The 25,837-nt window shown below is 35.4% G+C and overlaps 1 protein-coding gene across 1 annotated transcript in view; it reads right to left on the bottom strand.

The window, feature by feature from the left end:
- The window catches only part of FOXP2 (forkhead box P2), a 506,406-nt gene that overhangs the window by 143,499 nt on the left and 337,070 nt on the right, over positions 1-25,837 (bottom strand). The window contains exon 4 of the mRNA XM_015569384.1: positions 17,192-17,281. Within this exon, the coding sequence (XP_015424870.1) occupies positions 17,192-17,281 (90 nt within the window). The remainder of the gene's footprint in view (positions 1-17,191; positions 17,282-25,837) is intronic.

The following is a 25,837-nucleotide window of genomic DNA, read 5'->3' as shown; positions in this document are numbered from 1 at the left end:
ACTAGCAAGCAAAAAAAAAATGTGTGTGGGAGAAATATATTACCCATCACTGCTTTAGTCTAGCAGTGTTAGAAATTATTGAATGGGAATGCCAAATATAATATCAATAGCGTAAGTTATCATTTCCAATTTAGTTCTTAAGAAATATTCCTCACTGTCAGCTGGTCCAACCAGTATTTCTTTTAAAGCAATTTGTATGTGTATGACCTTGTGACTCTTTAATGATGGTGACACGCATCTTAGCATCGAGTCACCCTTATATTTTATCAGTGTTTCATGAGAAACTTGAGGATTTAATGAACATTGCTTCCAACAAGTTCTGGTGTACTCAAAGATTTGTAAATCTCCAATCAGACATTACCTGAGTCTTTTTTACTGCATATATTTGTATCTCTGCATTTGATATATTGATTAAATGTTCTAGTATTTAACAAAGGGGTTAAATGGGGCCTAAAGGCCGAAGAACAGGAGGAAGGGAAAGGAAGGAAGGAAGGAAGGAAGGAAGGAAGGAAGGAAGGAAGGAAGGAAGGAAGGAAAGAAGGAAGAAGGACAGGCTAAAAGGGAGAGTAATAACTAATTTGGGGGCTTATGTGTGGATAAATGATCAATCAGAACAAAATGGCTGAAAGCCGGGACACAGTAGGACCCCAAGATGTGCCTGTGGGCTGGAGGCCAGGGAGAACTAGAAGGATCCCATGGAACTTCTACATGCCCCACACAGTATCTATTATTTTAGTGTAGTGGCTTATAGTACAGATTACTGCAAGAAATACAGAAAAATTATGGGATATGTCTTCTATTTTCACTGTTGGTGGAAGAAAAGCTGGGACTTTTACAAATTTTACAGCAATACCAGAAGCGGATCTGATAGCCAAATGAGAAATTTTTTTCTGAGCTCAACTTGTTTACAATTTGTCCTCTATGACTGTTTTCTCCACCATCCTTCAAACTACACTTGCCTCTCTATTTGACAAACACACCCATGTCTCCTCACTGAAACCTCGGCACGCTCCAGCAGCCGCCAACCTCCACAGTGACTTCTTGCAGAATCACCTCGCACAGTTACTGTGCACTCTGCTTTATCTCATACTGAACATATGTGAAGCACTTAATAACATCTTAGTTATCATTAAAAGTACTAAAAAAGAATAAAACCCACTGACATTTAGACACCTTACTACATAGGCTTGTGTATTTCTACATTTTCCCGAAAGAAAAAAAGCCCAAGAAAACCTTGTCACTAAAGTATCTAATTTCATAAAATCTCTTTTCTCATATCCCTCAGGTCCATGTGTTGGTGATATCACCTTTGGTAAACTGCCAGTGGTAGATGCTGTTGGTTGCCTCTCCCCACATTCATTATTCCCTTCTCTTCCAAAAGGACCCAAACTTTGTTCAGTGACAAAGTACCTGATAAGAACAGCTTCACAATCTCGGTTAAAGTGGTGAGTGTTCGTATGGTACTGTTCAGGCCAATGAGATGAAAATAAAAGCCTCTGTGTGAGGCAAGCTTGCTGTTAAAGCGGGGAAGGTGGTGGTGGTGGTGGTGGTGGGGGTGGGGAATTCATCTGATGTGAAGCTATTTATATTTTGCCATTCCCTTCTTTCTCCCTGAAACAGAAGCATGCTATCTGGAGAAATGAGAGTCATTATGAACATGAAGATAAAGGCCACACAGAGGCAGAGCAGGAGGCTAAAAGGAATGTTGCTCTTTTGTGTCATTCTTTAGCAGGCAAATCTGGACTTTCTGTATATGGAATTTATTTATCACAAGGCAAATATATCTAAATTCCCAAGTAGAGCAGTTGATAAATTCCATAGTACATTTAGATAGTATTTTAGTGGAAATATCCAAAATTCACATGGACAAAGCAACAGATATAATTAACTCAAAAATTATACATCAACAACCATCATTTAGAACCGACTGAAATCTGGGTGAATGGCAGTCCTAGAATTAGAGAAGCAAAGAAGAAAGCACACTGAGGCTGGTAGGAGGGGTGAGGCATGGAACGGGCTGGTTCAACACCTATTGTGCCACTTTTTAATCAGGAGGCTGCCCGTGAGGAGTAAGAGGTCCCACCCCACACCAGACCCAGAGGTGGGAAGAGAAGTCCATCTAACTACAGACTGTAAAAACCAGCAGGGATTGTGGCTGAGTGACACAGAGGCTGCTGGAGATTCATTTGTACTTTAAAAGAGCCAGGGTGCACAAACACACTCAGACTCAATTCATCTGAGCTCCAGTACCGGTGGCTCTGGGTCCAGACATATATGGGGAAGAACTGGATCGTCTCGCATCAGGGCAGGAACTCAGGGGCAGCTTCCTCCCAGACAGGGGTACTGGCAGGGGTCATTGTTCCTGTGCTGCGACCTCCCCTCTTGCAGAGCCAGGGTGCACAAACACACTCAGACTCAATACATCTGAACTCCAGTACCAGTGGCTCTGAGTCCAGACATATATGGGGAAGAACTGGATTGTCTCGATTCAGGGCAGGAACTCAAGGGCAGCTTCCTCCCAGACAGGAGTGCTGGCAGGGGTCATTGTTCCTGTGCTGGGACCTCCCCACTTGCCGGGCTGACTGGCAACCATAGCAGAGTCTCAATTAGCCTGGAGCACACTGTGAACTCAACCCTGGAGATTCCCTGAGACCCCATCCCATCTAATTTCCTGTTAGCTCCACCCTGGAGATTCCCTGAGACCCCGTCCCATCTAATTTCCAACCCCACCCAAGCTGTTTACAGCAGCTTTTCCATATGAATGGCCTGTCCTGGCTCAGACTTCAGACTTTCCTAAAATCTCTCAAACAAGCTGCTGCTAGTGACAGCATGACCCAAACCTATCAATAAAAAGCTCAAGGTGTGGCACTAACACCAGCCTGCCTTGCTTCATAGCTGGGCCCAGCCTCCTCTACAGCAACACTCCCATTGTAGTCACAGCTGGTCCTCACAGCCAATTGGCCTGGAAGTAAACTCCTCCCAGAGATGCCAACAGTAATCAAGGCTCAAAAGACTGTGCACACAGCCTACACAGGGGTGCACCTAGAGTGCCCAGCTCAGGTGACCATGGAGGTTGAGCCACTGGGCCCTACAAAATACTTACTGCACAAGGCCACTCTACCAATTCTAGGAGACATAGCAGCTCAACCTATTACATAGAAACAAACACAGGGAAGCAGCCAAAATGTGGAGACAAAGAATAATGTCACAAATGAGAGAAATGGAAACAGGCAAACTACTGGATACAGAGTTCAAAACCATGGTTATAAGATTACTCAAGGATTTTCATGAGATCTTCAAGGGATTTACTGAGGCTTTCAAGGAGCTTAGTGAGAATATCAATGACATGGTAAAGGACCAGTCTGAAATTAAGCTAAATTAAATAAAGAACAATTAACAAGGCTTCAATAGTAGAGTAGTGGATTCTGAGAATCAAATTAATGATTTGGAATATAAGAAGCAAAAAATACCCAATCAGAAGAGCAAAAATCAAAAAGAATCCAAAAATATGAAGAAAGTGTAAGGAGCCTCTGGGACAATTTTAAGCATACCAACACTCACATTATGGGGATGTCAGAAGGAGGAGCTAAAGAGCAAGAAATTGAAAACCTGTTTGAATAAATAATGGCAGAAAACTTCCCCCACCTGGTGAAAGAAATAGACTTACAAGTCTAGGAAGCACAGAGAGTCCCAAACAAGAGGAACCCAAAGAGGCCCACACCAAAATACATCAATATTAAAATGATAAGGGTTACAGATGGAGAGAGAACCTTAAAAGTAGCAAGGGAAAAACAGTTTGTTACCTACAGGGGGGCGCCCATATGACTATCAGCTGATTTCTCAACTGAAACTTTGCAGGCCAGAGGGGAGTGGCAAGAAATATTCAAAGTGATGAATAGAAAGGACCTCCAACCAAGATTACTCTACCCAGAAAAGCTATCATTTAGACTAGGAGATAGAATTAAGAAAGATAATATTCAGGTTAAGATGAAAGAATAAACAATTGTTATTATTAAATAAGTATATTATATATTTTCTACCCAGGAAAAGGAATCAGTTGAAGTAGTACTCATAAACAGACTGCCTAACTAGCTATATCAGTAATGTGAAGGGGTATGGATAATACAATTTCAATCATGTCTTCTAATGATATTAATGGCTGATTTTAAGTTATTTTCTATACAACACATACAACTGGTAAATACCATAATTTCACACTTGTTTTATCAGGTTGAAGAGAAGTAATACCCTAGATGTATTCTGACAAAGGAGAAATTTAATTTGCATAACCTAATTCAATTTTGCAAAGATTTATTTAGCACCTTATATGCGCTAAGTCAAATATTTTATTAGGAATAAAATGTAATTTCTGACCTCCAAGAGTTTATAGTCTGAGAATGAGCTAGAGAAGTAGTCAATAATTATAATACAATATAGTATAATCTATTTGTGTAACTAACACATGTAGGAAAATAAAACAGATTCTGGAACTATACATAGGTGAAGGATTATTTATCTTTGAAAAGTTAGAAAAGACTCTAGGAAGTAGGGCCTTGAAGTATGCAAAGGAGTTTGGAAACTAGATAAGGGGTAAGGCTGGGAATGGACTTTTAAATAAATGGAGGAATAATAACAAGGCAAGTAGGTATCAAAGTTCTTATGGTTTATGGTGCCCTCCAAAGTGCCTGGCTTAAAAGAAACAACCTGTAAATGCATGTGGACGAATGAATAAACAGAATGCTTAGAAAACAGTCAGGATTAAATCACGGTTATAATGTATCTGGTGTATGATGGCTGTGCTGAGAGGTGAAAGAACGGGCAGATAAACATAACAGATTAGGAGGGTTTACAGCTGGAGGCGATAGAAGAGGATTAGGAAAAATTGATAAAAACATTGATTAAGGGTGGGAAAAAATAAATAATTTCCGTTTGAAAGAAGTTGATCTGGATTGAGATGCACCAGGAGGTGACTAAGGAAACACATCTGGAGCCTAAGGGAAAGGAAGACCTTGGTAGGATTGTAGACTAGTAATGGTCTATGGACTCCACACGTTTATGCAAAACCAACTGTGTGAAGGTGAATCATGCACAGGAAGAATATGGTAATTACGATCAACTGTGGTAAATACTAGTACAAGAACAGAAGTATGTATGTCATAGAAACAATATAGAGAGAGGAATTCACAGAAAGTTGACAATGGAAATTAAAAAGCTGCACAGAAGTTTTCTAGATGGGAAGGTGGAGGAGGGACTATTGAGAAAAGAAAGGCAAGGTCAGCTGCATGCGACATGAAGCAAAGTTTGAGATCAAAGGTGAACATGGAGTGAGTTCATCACTGATAATCTCATATGAGAACTAATGATAGTAAAAATAAAATACTGACAATAATCTTGCAAATGATCCTGGAAAGAAGGAAGAGAGAGAGAGAACTCAAGAAACCTGCTCAGGGGACTAGCTCAGATTTAATACCATATAAAAAAAAACCCAAAAAACAAATAAACAACAAACAAAAGAAAATGCAGGGGTGAGATTTAAAGACTATTGGATCTGGAAGGAACCTAAGTTATCACTAGTGCATTTTTTTTTCATTGTGTTGGTTGGAAAACTGAGTCCCAAAGAGAGAAAATTACACAGGCTATTAATAAGAAAATTTATATTTAGTACTTTTTATTACAGGGAACAACTTCCTAATGTATAAGAATAGTTCAAGTTTCCTACATAATACTTGGTAGACCAGCTACATTACAATCGCCTTGAGAGTTTAAAATATTTTGATTTTTCAAGGTCTTATCCCCAGTAATTTTAACTCAATGATCTAGGGTGGACCCAAGTTTCTCCATTTAAAAAAGATTTTCAAGTAATATCGTAGACTTGAAAACTATTGGCCTAAGTAAACTTTAAGACTGTGTAGGAAAATGGTGACGGTTTTTAAGGGAAAGAAATCCTCCCAGAATAAAGGGAAAACTTTAAATGTTGTCCAAGTTTTTGTGAAAATAAAACTTTATTCATAAGTTAACCAGTAGTTAAATGTTTAAATGTCTATCACATGCTTCTCTCTATGGGAAGAAGGTGATATATAGAGAGAATGATTGTATTCTTGGTGTTTTCTTTTTGTTTTTACAAACATAATCTATTGAAGAATTTACTACAGTTTTTCTGTGAGACAACAGATTTTTCTCATGTCAACACATCTTAATGTTCAGTGTTCCTTGGTTTGTCATCTGAGAAGTTCAGTAGCACTGGCAATAGACGATACTAAGGTGACGGTTTTAAAGCAATGCAAATGTTAACATTGGAAGTACAAGAATTCATATACTGTGTAAGGCAATTTTCTGTCTTTTTTGTGTGTTATCAAAATGCTTAACTACTACATACTACAGGTTCTATATCTATACTGATAAAACTGTAATTATTGGCATGAACAAACAACAAAAACGTAAAACACACACACACACACCAAATACTTTTAGTCAAGCTGGATGTGATTAAAAAGCTTCAACTGTGAGTTAAATCCCAACTGCAGCTCTGTAATGTGGGGGATAAAATACCAAGCTCAAAATGTCTGGAACAACCAGTCAATAATCAAAGGCAGTTACAATAAAATACTGAATTGCTATGAGGTCTCCTACTCAACACACTGCCTTCCCCAGGCCCTTAAAAAATATGCCAGGAAACTTTTAAGGAGCACTCCAGGTAGCCATTGGAGATTTACAATCAAGAAGGAGAAAAATATTAGTAATACTATTGAGCGCTTCTCTCAATTTTTCATATAAAACGTCAAGGTAGGGGAAACAAACCTGTTTGGTCATTTTGGATTTTCCTCATAGATATTATATTGCAAGATCTAGGAGAGGAGACCTTTAAAATTCACAAGAGTAGAGCTGTGGTCAGATTTTTTTTTTAATTACCCCCAAGTTCCAAGACATTACAGCTCTGTAATTTGGCAAGCCATGAAATTGAATCAAGCATGCTGGGAGGCCTATCTAGTCTTTGGATTACTGGTTTCTCACACATATAAACTAACTCATCCACTCCTCTACACCGTTCTATCGCTGATGTACCTTTTCTGTTCTCTACCTAGTCTCACCTCTGTAGGTGAGATGTAAAAACAGTTGTTTCATTTTAAAACGTGACATCGATCATGAAGCAAATGTTATGAAAAGTTGGAAAGTTGTAAACTGTTACAATGGCAGCTTAATTCAGAATAAGGACCTCTCCTTATTAGTTAACTGGGCATTTCCTGAATTTGAGGGCTCATGAAGATGTCAGGATGCATACCTGGTGAATGTCAAGAGTCTACTACAATAGTTCTCACGAGTGGTTTCTCCCTCATCTAATCAGAGGAAGAAATTAATTTTCATCTTTAAAAAAATCTACCATACCGAAGCAATGTATTAATAGTTATTAAGTGCCTTCGGTAAAATAACTTAGTGTCCAACTATAATCTAACTTAAAATAATGTTTGAGTCATTTAATAAGCTTATATTATTTTCAAATTAAGGTAGGATGAATAAAATATTTTTAAAAGAACAGTTTATTACACTTTTGTCTGATCATTTCAAATGTCAGGCTTCCAAACTCAGCATTGTTAGCATAATGACAATCAGCACAACCTAAGACTGCTCAAAAAAAGACAAAGACAAAACAAAACAACAAAACACCTGGCCTTTTAAGACAATCATTCCTGCCACTTCTAGTTTGAACATTCATTTTGTAATTGGTGTTCGAGGAACAATCTGACAAAAGGATCTAAGGAGTGATGAGTACATTCTGATGATAACTTTAACAGAGCCACCTATAAATGCCATGAGTAACAAGAGATTTCTAGCACTGAATGTAATTCCTCAAGTCCTGCTAATTATTGAGATATTTGAGAGTAGAGTTGGCTTCATACTAAAACTTAATATCACATAAAGGGAACTAATCTTGGGGCAAGGTAAAAATTAAATATTGGATACTGTATTTGAAGAAGTAGCCCAGTTTTACTATTTTGTTAGTAAAATAATATGCTATTTTAGGTCCAAGATAGAATTAAATAATCAAAGGCATTTAAAGTTACTCTACTCTCAATATGGGAATGAATGGATAGGTAAAATGGACAAGATTATATAAGAGAAAAGAACTGAATGATAAAGGAAGAAAAATGCAGCAGAAAAGGTGAAGTTAGCAGAGAAATTTTAAGACAACCAAGTGCAATGTAGAATGCAGGATGATAGAAAGGCATGAATAGAATCCACAGAGATAACACAATGAACCTTAAATGTAAGGGAATTTCAAAGTAATTTCACCTTTTTTCTTTAATCACGTACTGACACTGTTCTTCACTTTGTCATTCCATTTAGCTTGTACACCTCCCAACATCTACAGACAAAATTCACAGCCTAAGTCTTAAATCCTACGGAGAGCTCCCTTACCAATATGAATGCGCTGTTCTTTTCTTCTGTTCCCTTTAGTTAAGGTAGAGAAATTAAGGGAATATGTACTTAAAATCCTAATGGATCACACAAAGAAGCAAGTGCTTGAATGAGAAAAAAGAAAATTTGACCTCCTACAATGCAGCTTTCTTCCATATTTAATTTATGGAAACCCTCGGTATTACATATGCAATATACATTTACTTATACCGCTGGAGACCGAACAGTCTAAGAAGCAAAAGTACACTTACTAATTCTCCTTTTTGCATATAACAATGATGCTAAAGTAAGATTTGCCCCCACTTGTTATTGATTATTGATCACTTTAATATTGGCGATCCTAAGAGTTAATGGCAAAGGATAAAGAGGGGGATTAAAAATCATAAGCTGGGGGAATGTCAAGGGGGGAAAAAAGAGACATGTGTAATACTCTTTGTAATACTTTAAGAAATAAAAAAAAATCATCAGCGTTGAAATTCAACATTGTATGCATGGAAATGGTCATCCTCACGGACTTTTCTTGATGTGCCTTCCAAGTCCCATCTTTTCAAAACGCTCCCTTTTCTTAACCTTCCTTGACAAAATAAGTGCTAATTTGATTCTTCTTTTCCCCTCTTTTCTTTCTTCTGCTTCTTTTTCTTCTTGCTCTAAAAAAATTGTGGATGAGCTCTTCTTTGTAAATTATCTTTTTTCAGAAATCTCCATTCCCATGAATGGTCATCCTCACGGACTTTTATTGATGTGCCTTCCAAGTCCCATCTTTTCAAAACGCTCCCTTTTCTTAACCTTCCTTGACAAAATAAGTGCTAATTTGATTCTTCTTTTCCCCTCTTTTCTTTCTTCTGCTTCTTTTTCTTCTTGCTCTAAAAAAATTGTGGATGAGCTCTTCTTTGTAAATTATCTTTTTTCAGAAATCTCCATTCCCATGCCACATTGTGAAGTAGATCTTTATAAAATACCAGTTTGATTTTATCACTCTCTTATCAAAAAGCTTTAATAACTCCTGCTATCTAAACCACAAAGTACAAACTCATTAGTGTGGCCTGTCAATCTCTATACAGCTGTTGATATAGTTCTCCAACCCTCATTCCTCTTGTAAGACATCTCTATGATGGTCAAAACAAATTCCTTACTCTTGCCTAACTGGACCTCACATGTCCTATCGCGGCATCTTTGATGACATCTTTTCAAAGGTCTCCATTAAAAAATGTTCTATCTATCAAATTCCCTTTCTTTAAGCCCATCAGAGATGCTACCTTTCCACAAGCATACCCTGATCACTTGGGCTGGAATGAATATTTTATTTTTTAATGCTTATAGCATTTTCTGCCTTCTGCATTCGTATAGCATATCCACTGTGACCTGGCATTTGTATATAAGCCTTACTATCTCCTCAACTAAGTCATAAGTCCCTGAGGCTATCACATATGGTAAATAATCAATATACACTGAACAAATGAAAGGGTTTTCCCCCTAAAACTCCTCCCTCAGCACAATCTCCTTTCAGCACAATCTCCTCCTCATTCATTGTTTCAACTATTATTTATTGAGCTCTATTATTGATCAGTTATTGTGATAGGCACTAAAATATATATGACACTATGGTGCTTGCAGTCATAGAGCTCACAATCTAGTAGAAAAAGCAAACAAACATTAAAATATAAGTTTATGATAGGGTAGTGTAAAGTATACATATTGTGAGTGTCTATAGGAGGGGAAGATAATATAATAGTACCTAAAATACTCACTGTTGCTTTTTTATAAATTGTGAGTAATTCTATCTAATAAAAGATTAATATCCAAATTACCCACCACTCCGTCACTCCGTCACAAAGATGGTGACAGCCATAGAGCTGGAGCAAGAAGGAGGCTTGGGTTGCCCCCGGCAATGGAGGAAGCCAAGCTTCTCGCCTGCCCTGGCCAGCACTGCGCTCCACTCAAGGCTACAAAGTTTCAATTATAGAAGATAAATAAATCCCAGACAAAAAGGAGAGGCTGGGGTTTGGGTTGCCAGGGGGCATGGCCAACCTTAAAATGGCCATCAGCCCCTCACCCAGGCTAGCCAGGCACCCCAGTAGGGACCCGATTCTGAAGGGGGTGTGGCCAGCCTGCAAACAGCCATAAGCCCCTCACCCAGGCTGGCTACACCCGCATGGGGTGAGGGTCCCCAATGGAAGGCTTGGCCAGCCTGCAAACAGCCATCAGCCCCTCACCAAGGTTCTCAGCCACAAGCCAGACTGATGGCTGCCAGTAACAGCGATGATGGCTGGAGCCTCTCCCGCCTCCTCAGCAGCGCTAAGGATTCCGACTGCAGCTTAGGCCTGCTCCCCATTGGCAAGTAGACATCCCCTGAGGGCTCCCGGGCTGCCAAAGGGATGTCTGACTGACAGCTTAGGCCCGATCCCTTGGCCAGCAGGTGGACATCCCCCGAGGAGTTCCAGACTGCGAGAGGGCACAGGCCAGGCTGAAGGACCGTCCACCCCCGAGTGCACAAATATTTGTGCCCTGGGCATCTAGTAAATAATAAAGATCATGGCCAAATAAAAGGAACCATATGGTAGAATGTTTATCATAACTTTGGGTTAAATATAAACTTCCTGAGGATGATCATAAGGGAAAATACTACTTCATAATCACAAGGATTTATGCTACTTACTTCATGTTACATTCCTTTTAATTTTCACAACAATCTTTCAATCCTCATTCCCATTTTAGAGATGGAAAAACAGGCCCCAAGAGCTCAAGTTACCCTACCCAAAGTCCTATTAATTAAGAGTAAAGATAGGATTCAGATAAAAAAACATATGTTCTTTCACCTAGATCATAAGCGAGTTTTCCACCCAAGCACACTTAGTAGTGATAGACTGGATAACCTCCTAGACCAGCCGTGGGCAAACTACGGCTCACATGCCAGATCTGGCCCGTTTGAAATGAATAAAACTATTGAAAAAAAAAAAACGTACCCTTTTATGTAATGATGTTTACTTTGAATTCATATTAGTTCACACAAACACTCCATCCATACTTTTGTTCCGGCCCTCCGGTCCAGTTTAAGAACCCATTGTGGCCCTCGAGTCAAAAAGTTTGCCCACCCCTGTCCTAGACTGTCCTCCACAGGGTGTCAGCCTTGAGCAGCTGGCCACAGGTGGCAACATCGTAATATTTTTAAGAAAGATTTTATTCTATCACATTCTTGTAAAATTGCCTATCACATGCAGCCCTTTAAGAAAAGTTCCTTAGAACCAATAATATAAGTGGGACAACCAATTGGTCTCTTTCTCTCTCTCTCTCCCCCCCCCTCTAAAAGCAAAAATAAGGGGGGAGGTGAGGGGAGGAAGGAACTGTTCTTTTACTGGAATGGGAAAATCAGGACCACACAAGGCATAGTCTATCCTTGTTAGTAGTTTTTAAATTAAACTCTTTCAAAATTTATGATACAAAACAGTGTGTTTGATTAACTGCTTATTATTATAGAAAAAATATAGATAACAAAAAACATCTTAAATTTTTTTTCTTAGTATTATGCAGCTACTCAAATCCATATCACAAATTTCTTGATTATGTTGCTTTCAGTATTTGAAACGGAATGTGTTTTTGCTTCTCTCTAATTCTTCTATGCTAGAAACCAGAACTTATTGTTGAAAAGGAAATATTCAAATTCATTCATTACCACTGTATAAATGCATTTTGACAATTTCCTAAAACATATTTACCAATGCCTAATTCTATATCCGAAATATATATTTATTTTTATTATTTATACATTCAACTTCATTATTTATAGATTTTGCACTTTATTGGTTTTTTCCCTAGAATGAAAGTTTTAGAAATGCTTATTAGTTTGCTACAGAACTTACTGATTGCTGCTAATAATTTTAACATTTTGGACTGAAGAATTAGAGGAAGGTAGAAATTTGTTAAATTGTATTTTATGACAACGTATTTTAATGTAGATTATTAAAGTAAACACATAGGTAAAATAATTCTTTGTGTAACTTAGATTTTTCTTAAAAACAATTTATAAAATTATTTCAAGGCACTAAATGAAACAAAACTTTCTTAGATGTTATATAAATTAATACTTTTTGCACAATAGTTACCATACACCTAAGACTTAATACTTTGATACCAAAGCATTATTTTTTTACTATGGTATGTTTTTAAAGTCCTTTGTAAGTAAAAACAAACAAGTATATAAACATAAGCCTTAACCCATAAGCTAATATCCAACAAAGTACAGCTATTCTCGAAGAATTAAGATACCAACCACTTAGTTTTAAAAAAATGAAATAAACTCTGGCTAATGTGGCTCAGTTGGTTGGCCCATCATCCCAGGAACCAAAGGGTCTCTAGTCTCTAGTTCCATTCTGGTCAGGGCACATACCCAGGTTGTGGGTTCGATCCTTGGTTGGGCATGTACAGGAGGCAACTAATCAATGTTTCTCATGTTTCTCTCTCATGTCCATGTTTCACTCTCTCTCTTTTTCTCCCTTCCTCTCTCTCTAAGATCGATAAAATACAGACCCTTGGGTGAGGATTAAAAAATGAAATAAATCTTTAATCACAGAACATTCCATTTTATTCACCAGTTGGCACAATGTCTATATTTTAAAGATGTTGAGTGACTTCCTCAAACCTATATTACTAGCTTGTGTCAGACTCAGAATAAGACTCCTAAGTTTAATTCACTTTTGCTTTTAAGTACTCCATTTTTAAACTAACTCAGAATTGTTATTTTAAAAATTAATTTAAATTGCCTATTGAAAAAGAGAACCTTATATTAGATATTAATCTACAACAATAGAAGTGATTACAATGTTATATATTAATATTCATCTAAGATAGCAAAGCAATGGCATTTACCTTAAATTTACGTCTCTGCTCTGCACAGCTGTTGAAGAACCACAAGTCTGTCTCATGGCTGTAAATGTAACAAGAACAATAATGCGACCAATTTCATACCTAAACTAAATTAAGTAGATCTGTCATAGGCTAGAAAATGGATAATGTATTTTACAAAATGTTTTTAATTACAGATTATGGAAGTGTGCATGTGTGCATAAAACAATGTGAACTTACTCTTTTCAATAAGGAAATTCATTTCATGAAATTGAAAGCATTACATATTCTCTTTGGCTAACTTTCCTCCTATAGACCACTATGGGTACATCACGTCTAGGACGTGCTAGGAGTAGATACAGAAAAGTAAAGTAAAGTAAGATAAGAGGCCATCTTCATTTTAGGGTTTGTTTTTCTGAGATACATAGTAGAAATGTAAAAAAGAAAAATCTGGTAATGCTTAGTTTAATATCAGCTCCAATCTGCATCACAATCATTTTATATTAATCATCAATATGTCATTAATCAATATATTAACTGATTGGCCCTATTTAAGTGGTGTTTCATGCAATGAATTAATATGTAAACATGTTTCAAATACATACATTCAGATATCTATACATGAAAGTGAAATCACTACTACAATTGGTAGGCTCATAGATGGGATTTTTCTTTCAATTTTGTAGTAGATATGCTAATATCTATGCTATCTGTAGCAGAAAAACAAGAAAAATGTGAATGAAAAAGTAATAGTAGATAGATACTAGTCTGCCAGCAATAGGCTCTCTGCCATGTCACACTTCAAATCTGGCTACCACTTTTCAACATTTAAAAGAAATTCAGTTGAGTATAACAAGCAACAAATATTGTTCTTGTGACTTGAGCCATCAAAATATTTTTCTAAAATCTGCATTTTCTTTCAAACTTTATAAAATAGTTATCCATAAAAATTATATAGTAAAATGAAAATCACATATCTCTTTTGGTCCTCTAACCAGCACGATCTATTATTAACACCAAATGACTTGCTTTCAAGCGCAGATTTTGAAACATTTTCACTTATTTTTTTAAATCTAAAAGATAATCTACACCAACTCTATTATGAAAGATTGATTAAACAGTTAAGTAGAAAAAAAGCCTGCTGGCATAGCTCAGTGGTTGAGCATTGACCTATGAACCAGGAGATCAAGGTTTGATTCCAGGTAAGGGCACATGCCCAGGTTGTAGGCTCGACCCCAGTATGGGGCATGCAGGAGGCAGCCAATCAATGATTCTCTCTCATCATTGATGTTTCTATTTCTCCTTCTCCCTTCCTCTCTGAAATCAATAAAAATATATTTTTAAAAAAGAACTAGACTGTGATAAAATCATAAAAGTTTTAAAGTGCTAATTTCATATTAAATATTTATAATTAGCAAAAATATTCTATCCTTTTCCTTAACACGAGTGGCAAATACATAGTGCAACTCATGTTAAATGATATTTGCAGATGCAAAAATAAGTATTACTTAATATCCCCCATTGACAACATGTATAAGCTAGTATAAAATGCTATTAGGTTTCTATTAGATTTTTTATACAATCTCAGCATGTTTCTAGTTGCAAAGCTTACCAAGTACTACAAAATACTAAAAATGTAGAATCACATTATATTAACTGCTGTGTATATTTCGGTGAACAAATAAGTCTTCAGTCATTATTCTAAATTCTCATTCTTAAAAACCAACTTTTCATTCCTATGACATTTTGACATGAGATCCTATTAAAATTCCAAAAGAATAATAAAATTCTAGAGTTTTATATCTGTATAATCAAGATATATTTGTGTTAATATGAATCACAAAACACTAATAAGTGACACAATGAACTATAGAATGGTTAGCAATTGAAGTTGTTAAAAGGTATTTGTAAATTTTTAATCACCCTTTTATAATAAAAATAAAATTTTCATGATCAAAAATTAGATCCGGATTTTGGGTTCAATTCCTGGTCAAGGGCACATGCAAGAAGCAACCAAAGAATGCATAAATAAGTAGAACAAGAAATTGATATAAAAAAATAAAAATAAAAATAAATAAATAAAATTGAGGGCTTAGGCTCAAAATTTTATTTATACAACATCTGGTACATAAGCAACAATTTCTTACTTTAGAGTCATAACTATTCCCATATTAGCGTGTGTGTGTTTTGCCAAGAAAATTATGTATATTTTGGTTAAACAAAGTATAGCTAAATTTTGCCTTTCAATACAACAAAAAGAGAAAATAGAAAAATTTCAGCCCAGCCATTCCTTCCAGAAATATCCTGGTAATCATCAATAAAGAAACTTCTCCTTGACTTAGCTTTGGAGAGGAAGGTACAACTACTTGGTCTAATTTGTCAAGAGATAAGATGGAATTAGGACAATATATATAGTCTCTTTCAGATATTAAAAACAGTAAACTCTTTCCTACCTTTGGCTTATGCTGCGAGCATCTACTAGTAAACCTCCTTTTCTATACCAACAAGAAAGCACAGTTCCCGGTTTGAAGCCACAGTGAGGATGAACATTCCGTTTGCTATCTTCTGTGACTTCTATGTAAAATTTTCTCTGTCACATAAATGTATATAGAGGCTCTCATGGAATCAGATAACTCAATGGAAATGCTCAAATCACTATTATTACTTAGGGAAGTACATGATGGTAAGTAAAATGTCTCACTACAGAATTACTGATTAGTTAAAACAAAAGAACGTGAAATTTATTTTAAAAGAGAAAAAATTAAGATGGATATTAAACTCAGGCTATTGCAGTATAACTCACATACAATCGTGGCAGACATCTGTACTTTTCTCTGTTAAAAGGCATGCCCCATCCCCAATTCCCCCTTCTTCCCACCCACTCCCCCAAAATGGGTTTGTTCCCAAGAAATATATTCTCATCTCACATCTGTCTAGGGACCATAAATTAATCCAGTTTTTAGGTAATAAGTGGTTTCTGGATTGTGTACATCAGTAGCCTATAATTCTCTGTCAGAAGGCCATCGTGTAAGACTTAGTTACTAACATCTGGGAGTACACCTACAAAGGAAAACAGACAGCTCGGCCATAAAAATTTTCAAAATAGTTTTGTTAAAGCAACAAGAAAGATGTTTACTTTTTTGAAAAAAAACTAAGCTTGCCTTATTAGACATGTATGTAACTTGGATTTAAAAAAACATTGCTTATCCTCCAACAAAGCTGATAAACATTTTGAAAGATGTTTGATGCATCTCCAGATACCTTCCAAATATTTTTTCAAATGAAACCTGAAAATGTTTATTTCTTGGAGAAAATGCCCTAAATATTCCTGTTAAGACTAAATAAAACAATGGTTACATTATATAAGAAAAATTTACTTTAAACGACATACAGACTATCAGTTCCACAGGACAAACATAGTGAGTAAGGACAACAAACTCCAGAGTGTATTTTTATAACTGTAGCAACAGCAATAACTCCGTGGCGAATTCATTTTTTCTGACAAAATGGGAGGTTTTCTGCATTTGTCACTTGAATACAACTACAGAAGGGTTGTCTAAGCCTGCTTTGTTTTACTCCATACCGTTTTACTATGATTTGCTTTTAAGAAAGAAATGCCACATTTTTACCTGTTTGTGAATTAAATTCCATTCAAATCCCAGAAAGTTTAAAGCAAACTTTTATGCCCACGTATACTAAATGTGGTTCCTACATAATTTTTGCAGTAAGTGACCCTGTAAACTTTTGAAATCTATGCTAATAGAAAATTCTTTCTTTCTCTTTCAAGAAGATAAAGCGAATTCTCTTTTTGAATGGAAATTATCTACATGGGCAAACATCATAATTTTCTGTATGTATACAACTGAGTCTGCATTTCTGTTCTCATAATAAATATGTTTTAAAATAAGACCCCCAAGGACAGGAATACATTACCTACCTGCAGTGGTCTCTGTTTATCACTGCTCTTAGGAGATTTTAATCCACTTGTTTGCTGCTGTAAGAGAAGTTGTCTTGCTGCTTGGAGAGCCTAGAAGTAAAAAGGGAGCAACATCTAAATATTTTGTTAAAGGTAAATTGAGGATCAGTTATTCCCTGGTTACTAGTAATAAGCTTCAATGTATAAGAAGCCCATCCAACCCTCCTTTCTAGAGAAAATCATTAAATATTCTTGTTTTCTAATGTGAAAAAAATTTACATAACACACATATACAAATTTACTTAAAACCACAGAGATGGCTTTTATCCTGCAGGAAATAAAGTTAATTTGTTTAAAGTGCTTGAAAAGGAAAAATATCACAAACTGCCTCAGTAATCTCATTTCCACAAGGAACTTGTCTTTGAATGTTCAACTATAATGCTCACTCCCTTTTAAATCATCATCCAATTTGTATTTTCATATTACAATTTTGAAGCAAAAGCAGTAGACTTCAAGTGTTACCGGAAGCTGTAATTAAATTTGACAAATCAACATCAGATTATCTTGAAAGTGAATTAATAAGGATTTTCACTAAAGATTTAAAATACATTTTTTTTTTGGTCATTGAAATGCAAGAAGAAATCTCTCCTTTGACAAAATAAAGTGCAATTTCAATGCCAAATAAAACTGAGTGGTTTTCATTTACATTCTTAGCAAAATCAGAGAACAAAGAAATTACCACTCAACCAATCAGGTTTATTGCTATGTGCGATAGAACACCAATCAAAATAGATATTTTCATGGTTTCTTTCCAACTCAGGAAAATAAAACAACATAAGAAATTAATATAAGCATTTCTTTTGCAGAGAGGTAGTTTGGCCATTATACTCTATAAACTAATATAAAAACTATTGCCATAACAACAACAAAAACCCACATATTGAGATGTTTGAAAGGTTAACAGTATAAACTAATTAAAAAAAAACTTTAAGAGCCTTTACTATACAAACTTATTTTTCTCTCAACAACTGAGTTCAATAAACATTAATGATGAAATTTGCCAACACATGAAACTAAACCACTTCTTTCCTTTGTTATTCGCTGTTTTAGAATATGTGACAAAGTTTTCAAGAAGGGGAAAATATTTTAGATGACTTTTCTTCTATAATAATTAAGATTCTAAGCAGAAAAAAGTACAATTTCCATTGGAATCAATGATATGGTTTTTAAGGGAGTTTCTAGTATCCATGACAACAGTTGCTTTGACAAGATGTGCATATGGCATTACACTGCCAGCTGGTGTGAACAATGTTTGAACTACTGCATTGAGATGCTGAGCAAACAGAAAAAGTTGCCATGTCTTAACCCTCAGGGAAGGCAGTCATCCCCTGATCAATTATGAAAAGACAGAAAGGAGGGCTGCTACAGCCTGGCTCCAAGCAAGTTTTCTGAGAAGGCAGCAGACATAGAAACCAAAGTAAACAAACTGCATGCACTCGCACCATCTCCTAACAACATTGATTTATCTTCCCAGAGCAGGATCCTGCGTAGTTTGTAAAGCACACTTTTTGGAAACACACTCACTCAAAAAAATCTCCCTTTTTTCTTCTTTTAAATTTTCCAAGTAATCACAAGTCAACCTAAATGCTTCTAAGGATGAAACATCCCAGGGAACTTAGCAATTTTATGATGAAGTTCGGTGTGAATAAAAGACCAAATAAAAATTAATTCCATAAACACATCGCAAAACACAATTTGAACAATTTTCCTTGATAGTCCAATAATATTACTTTCTGTTTAAATCACAACTTAAAAACTAACTACCAATGATATTTTTTTCAAATGGAAATTACCACTGATCTAGGCTGTGTCAATGTGAAAATCTTGAAAAGTAATCAATTAGTTTTCCTTTTGGTGCCAAATCCACAGAAAACTTGCCTAGTATTTTTCATATAATTGCTTTCCTCTTTGAGGCCCTTAGTTTATTTTGCATATACTCAGCCTTATATAGATTATATTTGATTCTGTCATTGTTTTACTATTTTTCAAGGGTTTTAATAAGAGTAGTTCAGGATCTTGAAGTGAAATCATTGAAATAGACGCCCTCATGTTAGCAAATAAGGAACATAGGCCTTAGCTTTGTTCACCGTGTCCAGGCTTCAGGCCAGAGTACAGCCCAGTGTGGGTTACTGCCTGCTCTGTCAAAGGAGCTGTTAGGATGCAACGAATAAAACTCTACAAAGAAGAACATATGACAAGAGGGCATACCCCTTTATCAGGAACCTAAAAAGGGAACTACAATATAAGATTGTATGTTTTCAATTTGTAAATGTTTGAATAGAAAAACTATCACAGGGTATATGTCATTTTTATGGCTAAGCATTCCCACCGTCCTTGTGTTGGACTTCATCACATAGTCTACGAACACGTGATGGGGTGCTACTGTCCTGTATCACTCCAATCATTTGACCAGTTATTAGTCATAAACTGAAAAATTCCAGAGCTGGAAAAAACACACCTTAGAAATTGGTTATCCTAATTTTCACATTTTGTAGACAAGGAATTGAAGGACCGATACTATAATAACTTGATTAAAGTCACAAAGCAGTAACAGTTTGGTCAGAAACTCAGACTCTTGTCTGTCAAGTACAAAATCCTATCCATTTCTGCCTTATATTCAGTCAACTCAACCCAAACAAGTAACCCAATGGAATGAATATATGCAACGCCCAATGGCTATAGAAAGACACTAGAAAATTAGGTATGTTAGAGTTGTAGCTCATGAAAATATTGCTAGGCAAATAGATACATGTGCACTGTTGTTAAAGGAGTACTACTAATAGTAGAATACCACCAGCTATTCGGCTAAATTATGCTTCTACTTTTAAAGTATGTGGCTTGCATATGCATTTGCATTTATCTTTGAAACAGTCAAGGATAATCTTTCAATACAAAAGCTTATGAAAAAGAACACCTTGCCTATTTCAACATTCTTTTTGCAGCAATAGAGACTTGCCATAGTACACTGAGAGGTGGGAGAACAAAAAACAATTCCAAGAGATCAAGAATGATTAGAAAGTCTTAAACATAAATCTTTTGTAGTTTGCATCTCAACTGCAGGCATTACGTGACATTTTTTTATTTCCAGTATTCTGGATAACACTTTAGGACTTAATTTCAGTAAACAATTGCTCAGACACTTTTAGTTCATCTTTGCAATTTATTATCGTAGCTACTCAAAAGATGAAAGATTATGAGCTAACATTTCCATCAATATAAGGTGTTAGATGTCAAAATACACAGAATATTAATTTGCAAATCATTTGTCCACTTAAATTGGTAAATAGAAATTTTATATACCAGGATCATCCATAAAGTTCTATGAGCTATTTAAGTATTTATATGATCACCCTCCACAAAAAAACAAAAAGTTAATTTAGAACCAAAGGCAAAAGATGTTTGTTTACAAATCTTTCTTTAATATTGTCTGAGCCTGATTCAAATAAGCAAGAAAGAGGTTTCTAAGGCAGCCAAACCTACCTAGTTTCCCAAAACTATTTATTTTAAATTAAGACTACACTTTCCTTGATGAAGTTATTTAATTATAGTAAAGCTGAAGAAAACTAAGATAGGACACTTTTAAACTTGAAATCTGATTAAACTAAATATTTTGAAAAGAATAAAAAGCTGTATAATAGGTTGAACATATACTTTTGTTGTCGTTATTAGGCTGCAAGGGTGTGGAAATGCATGTTTTCCAGAATTCAGTGCATTTTGCTCTAAAATATTTATTAAGAACAACATTCTTAATAGTTAGTGTGTAATTTCAAATAAAGCACAAATGTTTAAGAATAGTAAAGTTTAAGCATATTACCCTTCTACAGTAGTAATAACTTTATGCTCATTATGAACCTCATAGGATTCTAATAAGTAGGTTATTATGAGAAATAAGGATGAAAAATTTTTGTGACCTGTCAGATCAATACTTTTTCCTTCTTGGGGAACATGGAAAACATTACTTTTTTTCTTCTTGAAAAACACAGAAATAAAATTGTGAATAGCTTAGAAAAACCCAGTTTAACCAAAAATGTTGAGTACTCTAAGGTTTATAAATAACTTCTTTTTTTTTTTCAAAGTAAATATATGTATATTTGGGGAAAAACAGACATCACTCATATCTCTCCCCATAAAAATAGGAATGCTTAACCTATCAGCCTGTTGCATTTGAGACATTAAAATGAAAAATGACATCTACACCCATTAATATCCTCAATGTATAAACAGCACAGCATGACACATTCCTGAGAGCTGAAGGCCACAAAATCTCTGTGAAACATAAATAACAAAGCACTCAGAAGCATATTTGATGTTGATATTCATCTCTGAGAAAAACACTGCTGCCTCGGCTTTTTATGAAAACAGATGCAGCCCAAATGGATCTCCTGTAATTGGTTTCAGATAGCGAGGTTAGAAGAAATGTGATACAAGAAATGATTATGTGAAACAGGCGAAACAAGAATGTTTACATAAGCACTCCCTACTTATACTGACAAGGGGTGTATACTTTGCAGGTAACCAGGACAACAACAACAAAAAATTGCCAGCAGGACATCCAGAATTTTGCTCTTCATACTCCCATATGACATCTTTAACGTGTCACTTTATAATGATGAACAAAACATGAGTTTTCCAACAGAATTTCATTTTCTAAGTATTTTCACAATTGTGGTTGTTAGAAAGTGTGTTCTGATCCTTCACAAAGGATATTAATTCCTATTCTGCTTGGTCTTTCCTCATATTATGTTCTCACTAAAAAGAATTTACTGATAAATGTAATCATAAGTCTCATAATGCTATTTAATAGAAGAAAATTAATCATCTAATTGTCATAACCTATTTTCAAACAGCAATCTATCAGAGTGAAATGATGCATCTGTAGCTATTGACCTTTCATTTTATCATGCCTGATACATAATTAGACTAAATTTGTTTGGGAGGGAAGCTAATTACTAGAAAATATTTTTGAAAATAATTATTTTTGTTTTACAGTGTATTTTACATAAAGTTAAAGAATAAATGTGTGGCTATATGGTGTTTATATTGAGAACTGCTATGAAGGCCAAACTAAGAAGCTAAGATCATTTATTTTATGGTTCTATAATAAGAGAGAGAAATTCATTGTAAAGCATCCTATTTACCATTCAAATGGCAGACTATTTTGGCTTAGCATTTATGAGGTAAATCCAAAACAGAGACCATCAAGATATTGGATATGAGATGGAATAGATCCTCATCATCCTCAGAATTTATAACAAAGTTCTCAAGGTTCAAATCCAAACCCCGTACTCAGTATATCCCAGTATATCCCCAAACTTCCAGATGAGCTCAGAAATCTCCCACAAAATAAGCCTGTGAGTTAACTAAATAATGTCTAAGACAGGTTTTGTTTTTTCAGGTCTAAATTCATACATTCAGTTCAATGGGATAAATAAATTCTCTTCCTCAGAGCTGACATTCTACAGGCTGCAGAACATAATACTAACTAGCCTGGTATTCATACCTCTATTTTCATCATTATTCTGCTAATGATAATAAATTTCTAATAGAATACTTATAAAGAAAATTAATATAATCTATAGCAATACTAAATACAATTCTTGTTCACATATTAAGGAATTCTACCCAACTTTAAAATTCCCAGTATAAAAGGTAATGAATTTTCTTAAAATTGGAACTAATTTTATTAAAATTAACAGTTTTAAAACATCTATTTTTTATGGTACATGTTCCATAAATGACATGGTTTATGTGAATTTTCTCCATTATTTCCCTTTCTGCTATAAAATATTTTGTTATTTTTCTCAAATTACTTTAGATTTATTTTTGTTTCTCACATACTTTAACAGATACTTTTTCTCATTATGAGACCAATAGTCATCTTTTGTTTCAATAAGGGTTAAGATTCATTACTGTCATAATTTAAATTGACATATTAGATATTAACTGAAAATACATGCTAAGAAATTATATCTACAAGTAAACTATTATTTAAATCCTATATTCTGGATTTCCCCTGCAATTGAAAAGTAAGATTGCAAAAGAGGTGGCATTGGGAAAATTATCTGTAAAAATAAAAATACCAAAAATCACTTGTAAGTAAAATTTATTTTTTGCAAGTATGTCCCAGGACCAAGAGAAGAACTAAGTATCGCACACACACATAAATAGGGGGCAAGCTTATCATCCATTAAGAAACATCTAGCTAAATGTCTAAAAGCCATTCAAATATTTTTAAAACATTTCAGGAGTCTATAAGTAGAATAATTTTTTTTTCATTTCATTTGGGGAACTCAGATAAATTCTTTTTATAGGGAAATACATTTGGGCTGAACTTATATGAGAAATAGATCATCTTGTGGAGATAGTAGAACTTGGCTGTGTTAAGTCGAAGCAAAGAAAATTTGGGGTCATAAACAATGAAAAGAATTTATCTTGGATAGAGTATGTTATGGTTTAGGAGCTAGAGAAACATCCTGCGAAGGTTGGTTGGTTGGAGCTAATTATGAATATAACTAAACAATAAGTGGTAAAGGGTCTTGATATTATTGAAAGGTAAGAGGTAAATGGTGCTGAATCTGGAAATGATGGGTATAAGTGTAGGCCAGGACAATACTGACGTCATGTCGTGAAGGATAAATGAGAAGTGATAAAAAGAATGAGAAAATATATGAGATAGAAGGACCAATGAACAGGTATGTACAACTGTCCCAGGAAGATAATAAGGGTAATAAGAATCATTTTATTTGAATATAAGAGTCACAAAAGGAATGTAAAAGTATAACTGGCAGGACTTAGTAACTGGGTACGGAGTAAAGGCTAGGAAGGAATAAATAATGACTTCAGAATTTTCAGTCAAGGATAACTGGGAAATAGTTGTGCCACTTTTGAAAAGGGGAAAATCAGATTACAAACCACGATTTGGGAGAGATGATGCTGTTGTTTGCCTGATGGCAGAATAACCAAGACTTTTCTTTAGTAGATACTAACAATGCAGAGCTCTAGATTGAGGGTGATCAGGCTGACAAAGGATTCCTGAAAGTAAGAGGTGAGCTAATAGTTAAGACAAAGGGAGAGGATTAGATTTCTGACAAAGAGAATAAAGAGAGAAGACTCAAGACCCCAAACTTGAGAAGCATCTACATTTTGTTGAGAGGACATTAGGAGATAAGTAAAAATGAAAGACAATGAATGGAGAGGAGAGCTTAGACTGCAGTAAAAAAGACCTCTGGAAAATGTTGAATCTAGGATTATTATATGAGCCATCAATTCCATTCCTAGATACATACCCAAGAGAAATAAAAACACTTTCCTACACAAACAGTTGTACATAACACCTTTACTCCTAATAACTAAAAAGTAAAAACAACTGAAATATCTATCAACTGATAAATAAATGAATAAACAAAATGTAGTCTTTCCACCGAGTGAAATATTATTCAGCCATAGAAGAGAAGGAAGCACTGATATATTCTACAGCATGGATGAACCCTGGAAGAATTATGCTGAGTGAAAGAGTCAGTCATAAAGACCACACATTGTATAATTCATTTATACAAAGGCCCTTAATAGGCAAATCCATAGAGACGAAAAATAAATTAGCCATTGCCAGGGGGAATGGGGAGAGTGAATATACTAAAAACCACTAAATTGTATACTTTAAAAGGATAAGGTGTATGGTATGTAAATGATGCTTCATTAAAGCTGGTAAATATTTAAATGAAAGAATTGTGATGTCAATTGTATCTCAATAAAGCTTGAAAAAAAAGGAAATAAGAAAATATTAGAAAAAAATGTGTAGAAAGAAGATGGATGGTGTTCTGAAACACCAAAAACTCAAAGAGGTTAATGAAAGTTCTTAAATGATCTGATCATTTTCATAACCTATTGGTTCCCACAGAGTATTGAATTAGAAGTTAGACTGCACACAGTTACTGGGGAATAAATGGAGGAAAACCTTGGCCATGAGTACAAACAATTCTTTTATAAATTCTGTGGAGACCAAAATAAAAGAGACTCTGGTTTGAGGACTTTGGTTTGTTTGTTGTTTCAAATGAAGAAAACCTGATGATGAGCTAATAGATAAGGAGAAACTAAAGTTGTAATATAGACTTGAGACAGTCACTAAAGGGGATGGGAAGGGACTGAATGGAGCATCTGGAGTAAATGAAAGCTTTGTGGGAGCAGAAACATCAGTCTCTGCGACAGGTTGAGGGGGGAGAGGTAACGTTGCCCTGCCGCGGTAGGAAGAGGAGAGAGCTCACAATGACGGTCTCAGCTCAGGAAGTTAAGGAAGGGTGGTTATCCAGAGAAAGACTGAAATTGCTGGAGAAACCAAGGCCATTCCTCGCCTTCCTATCACTGCTGAGAAATATAGCTGGTAGAGTAAAAATTGATATTTAAAATGTTGTTGGAGTGTGAATGTGCTTCCACAGACACTGGCGACATAAGTATATGAGTGTCTTCTGCAGCGCTGCCTGCGGACCAAATGAGGAACCGCATACTCTTCCACTCTGTGATCGGATGTCATCACTACTCAGTCAGATTCTCTCTAAACTTTCAACCTGGCCAAAAGGCCTGTTACCTCCAATTACAGCACTATACGCTGTG

This window comes from Myotis davidii, unplaced genomic scaffold (genome assembly GCF_000327345.1).
Source record: "Myotis davidii unplaced genomic scaffold, ASM32734v1 scaffold1063, whole genome shotgun sequence".
NCBI classification, from domain to species: Eukaryota; Metazoa; Chordata; class Mammalia; order Chiroptera; family Vespertilionidae; genus Myotis; species Myotis davidii.
The sequence above is the reverse complement of the archived record's forward strand: the minus strand, read 5'-3'. Positions and strand labels throughout refer to the sequence as shown.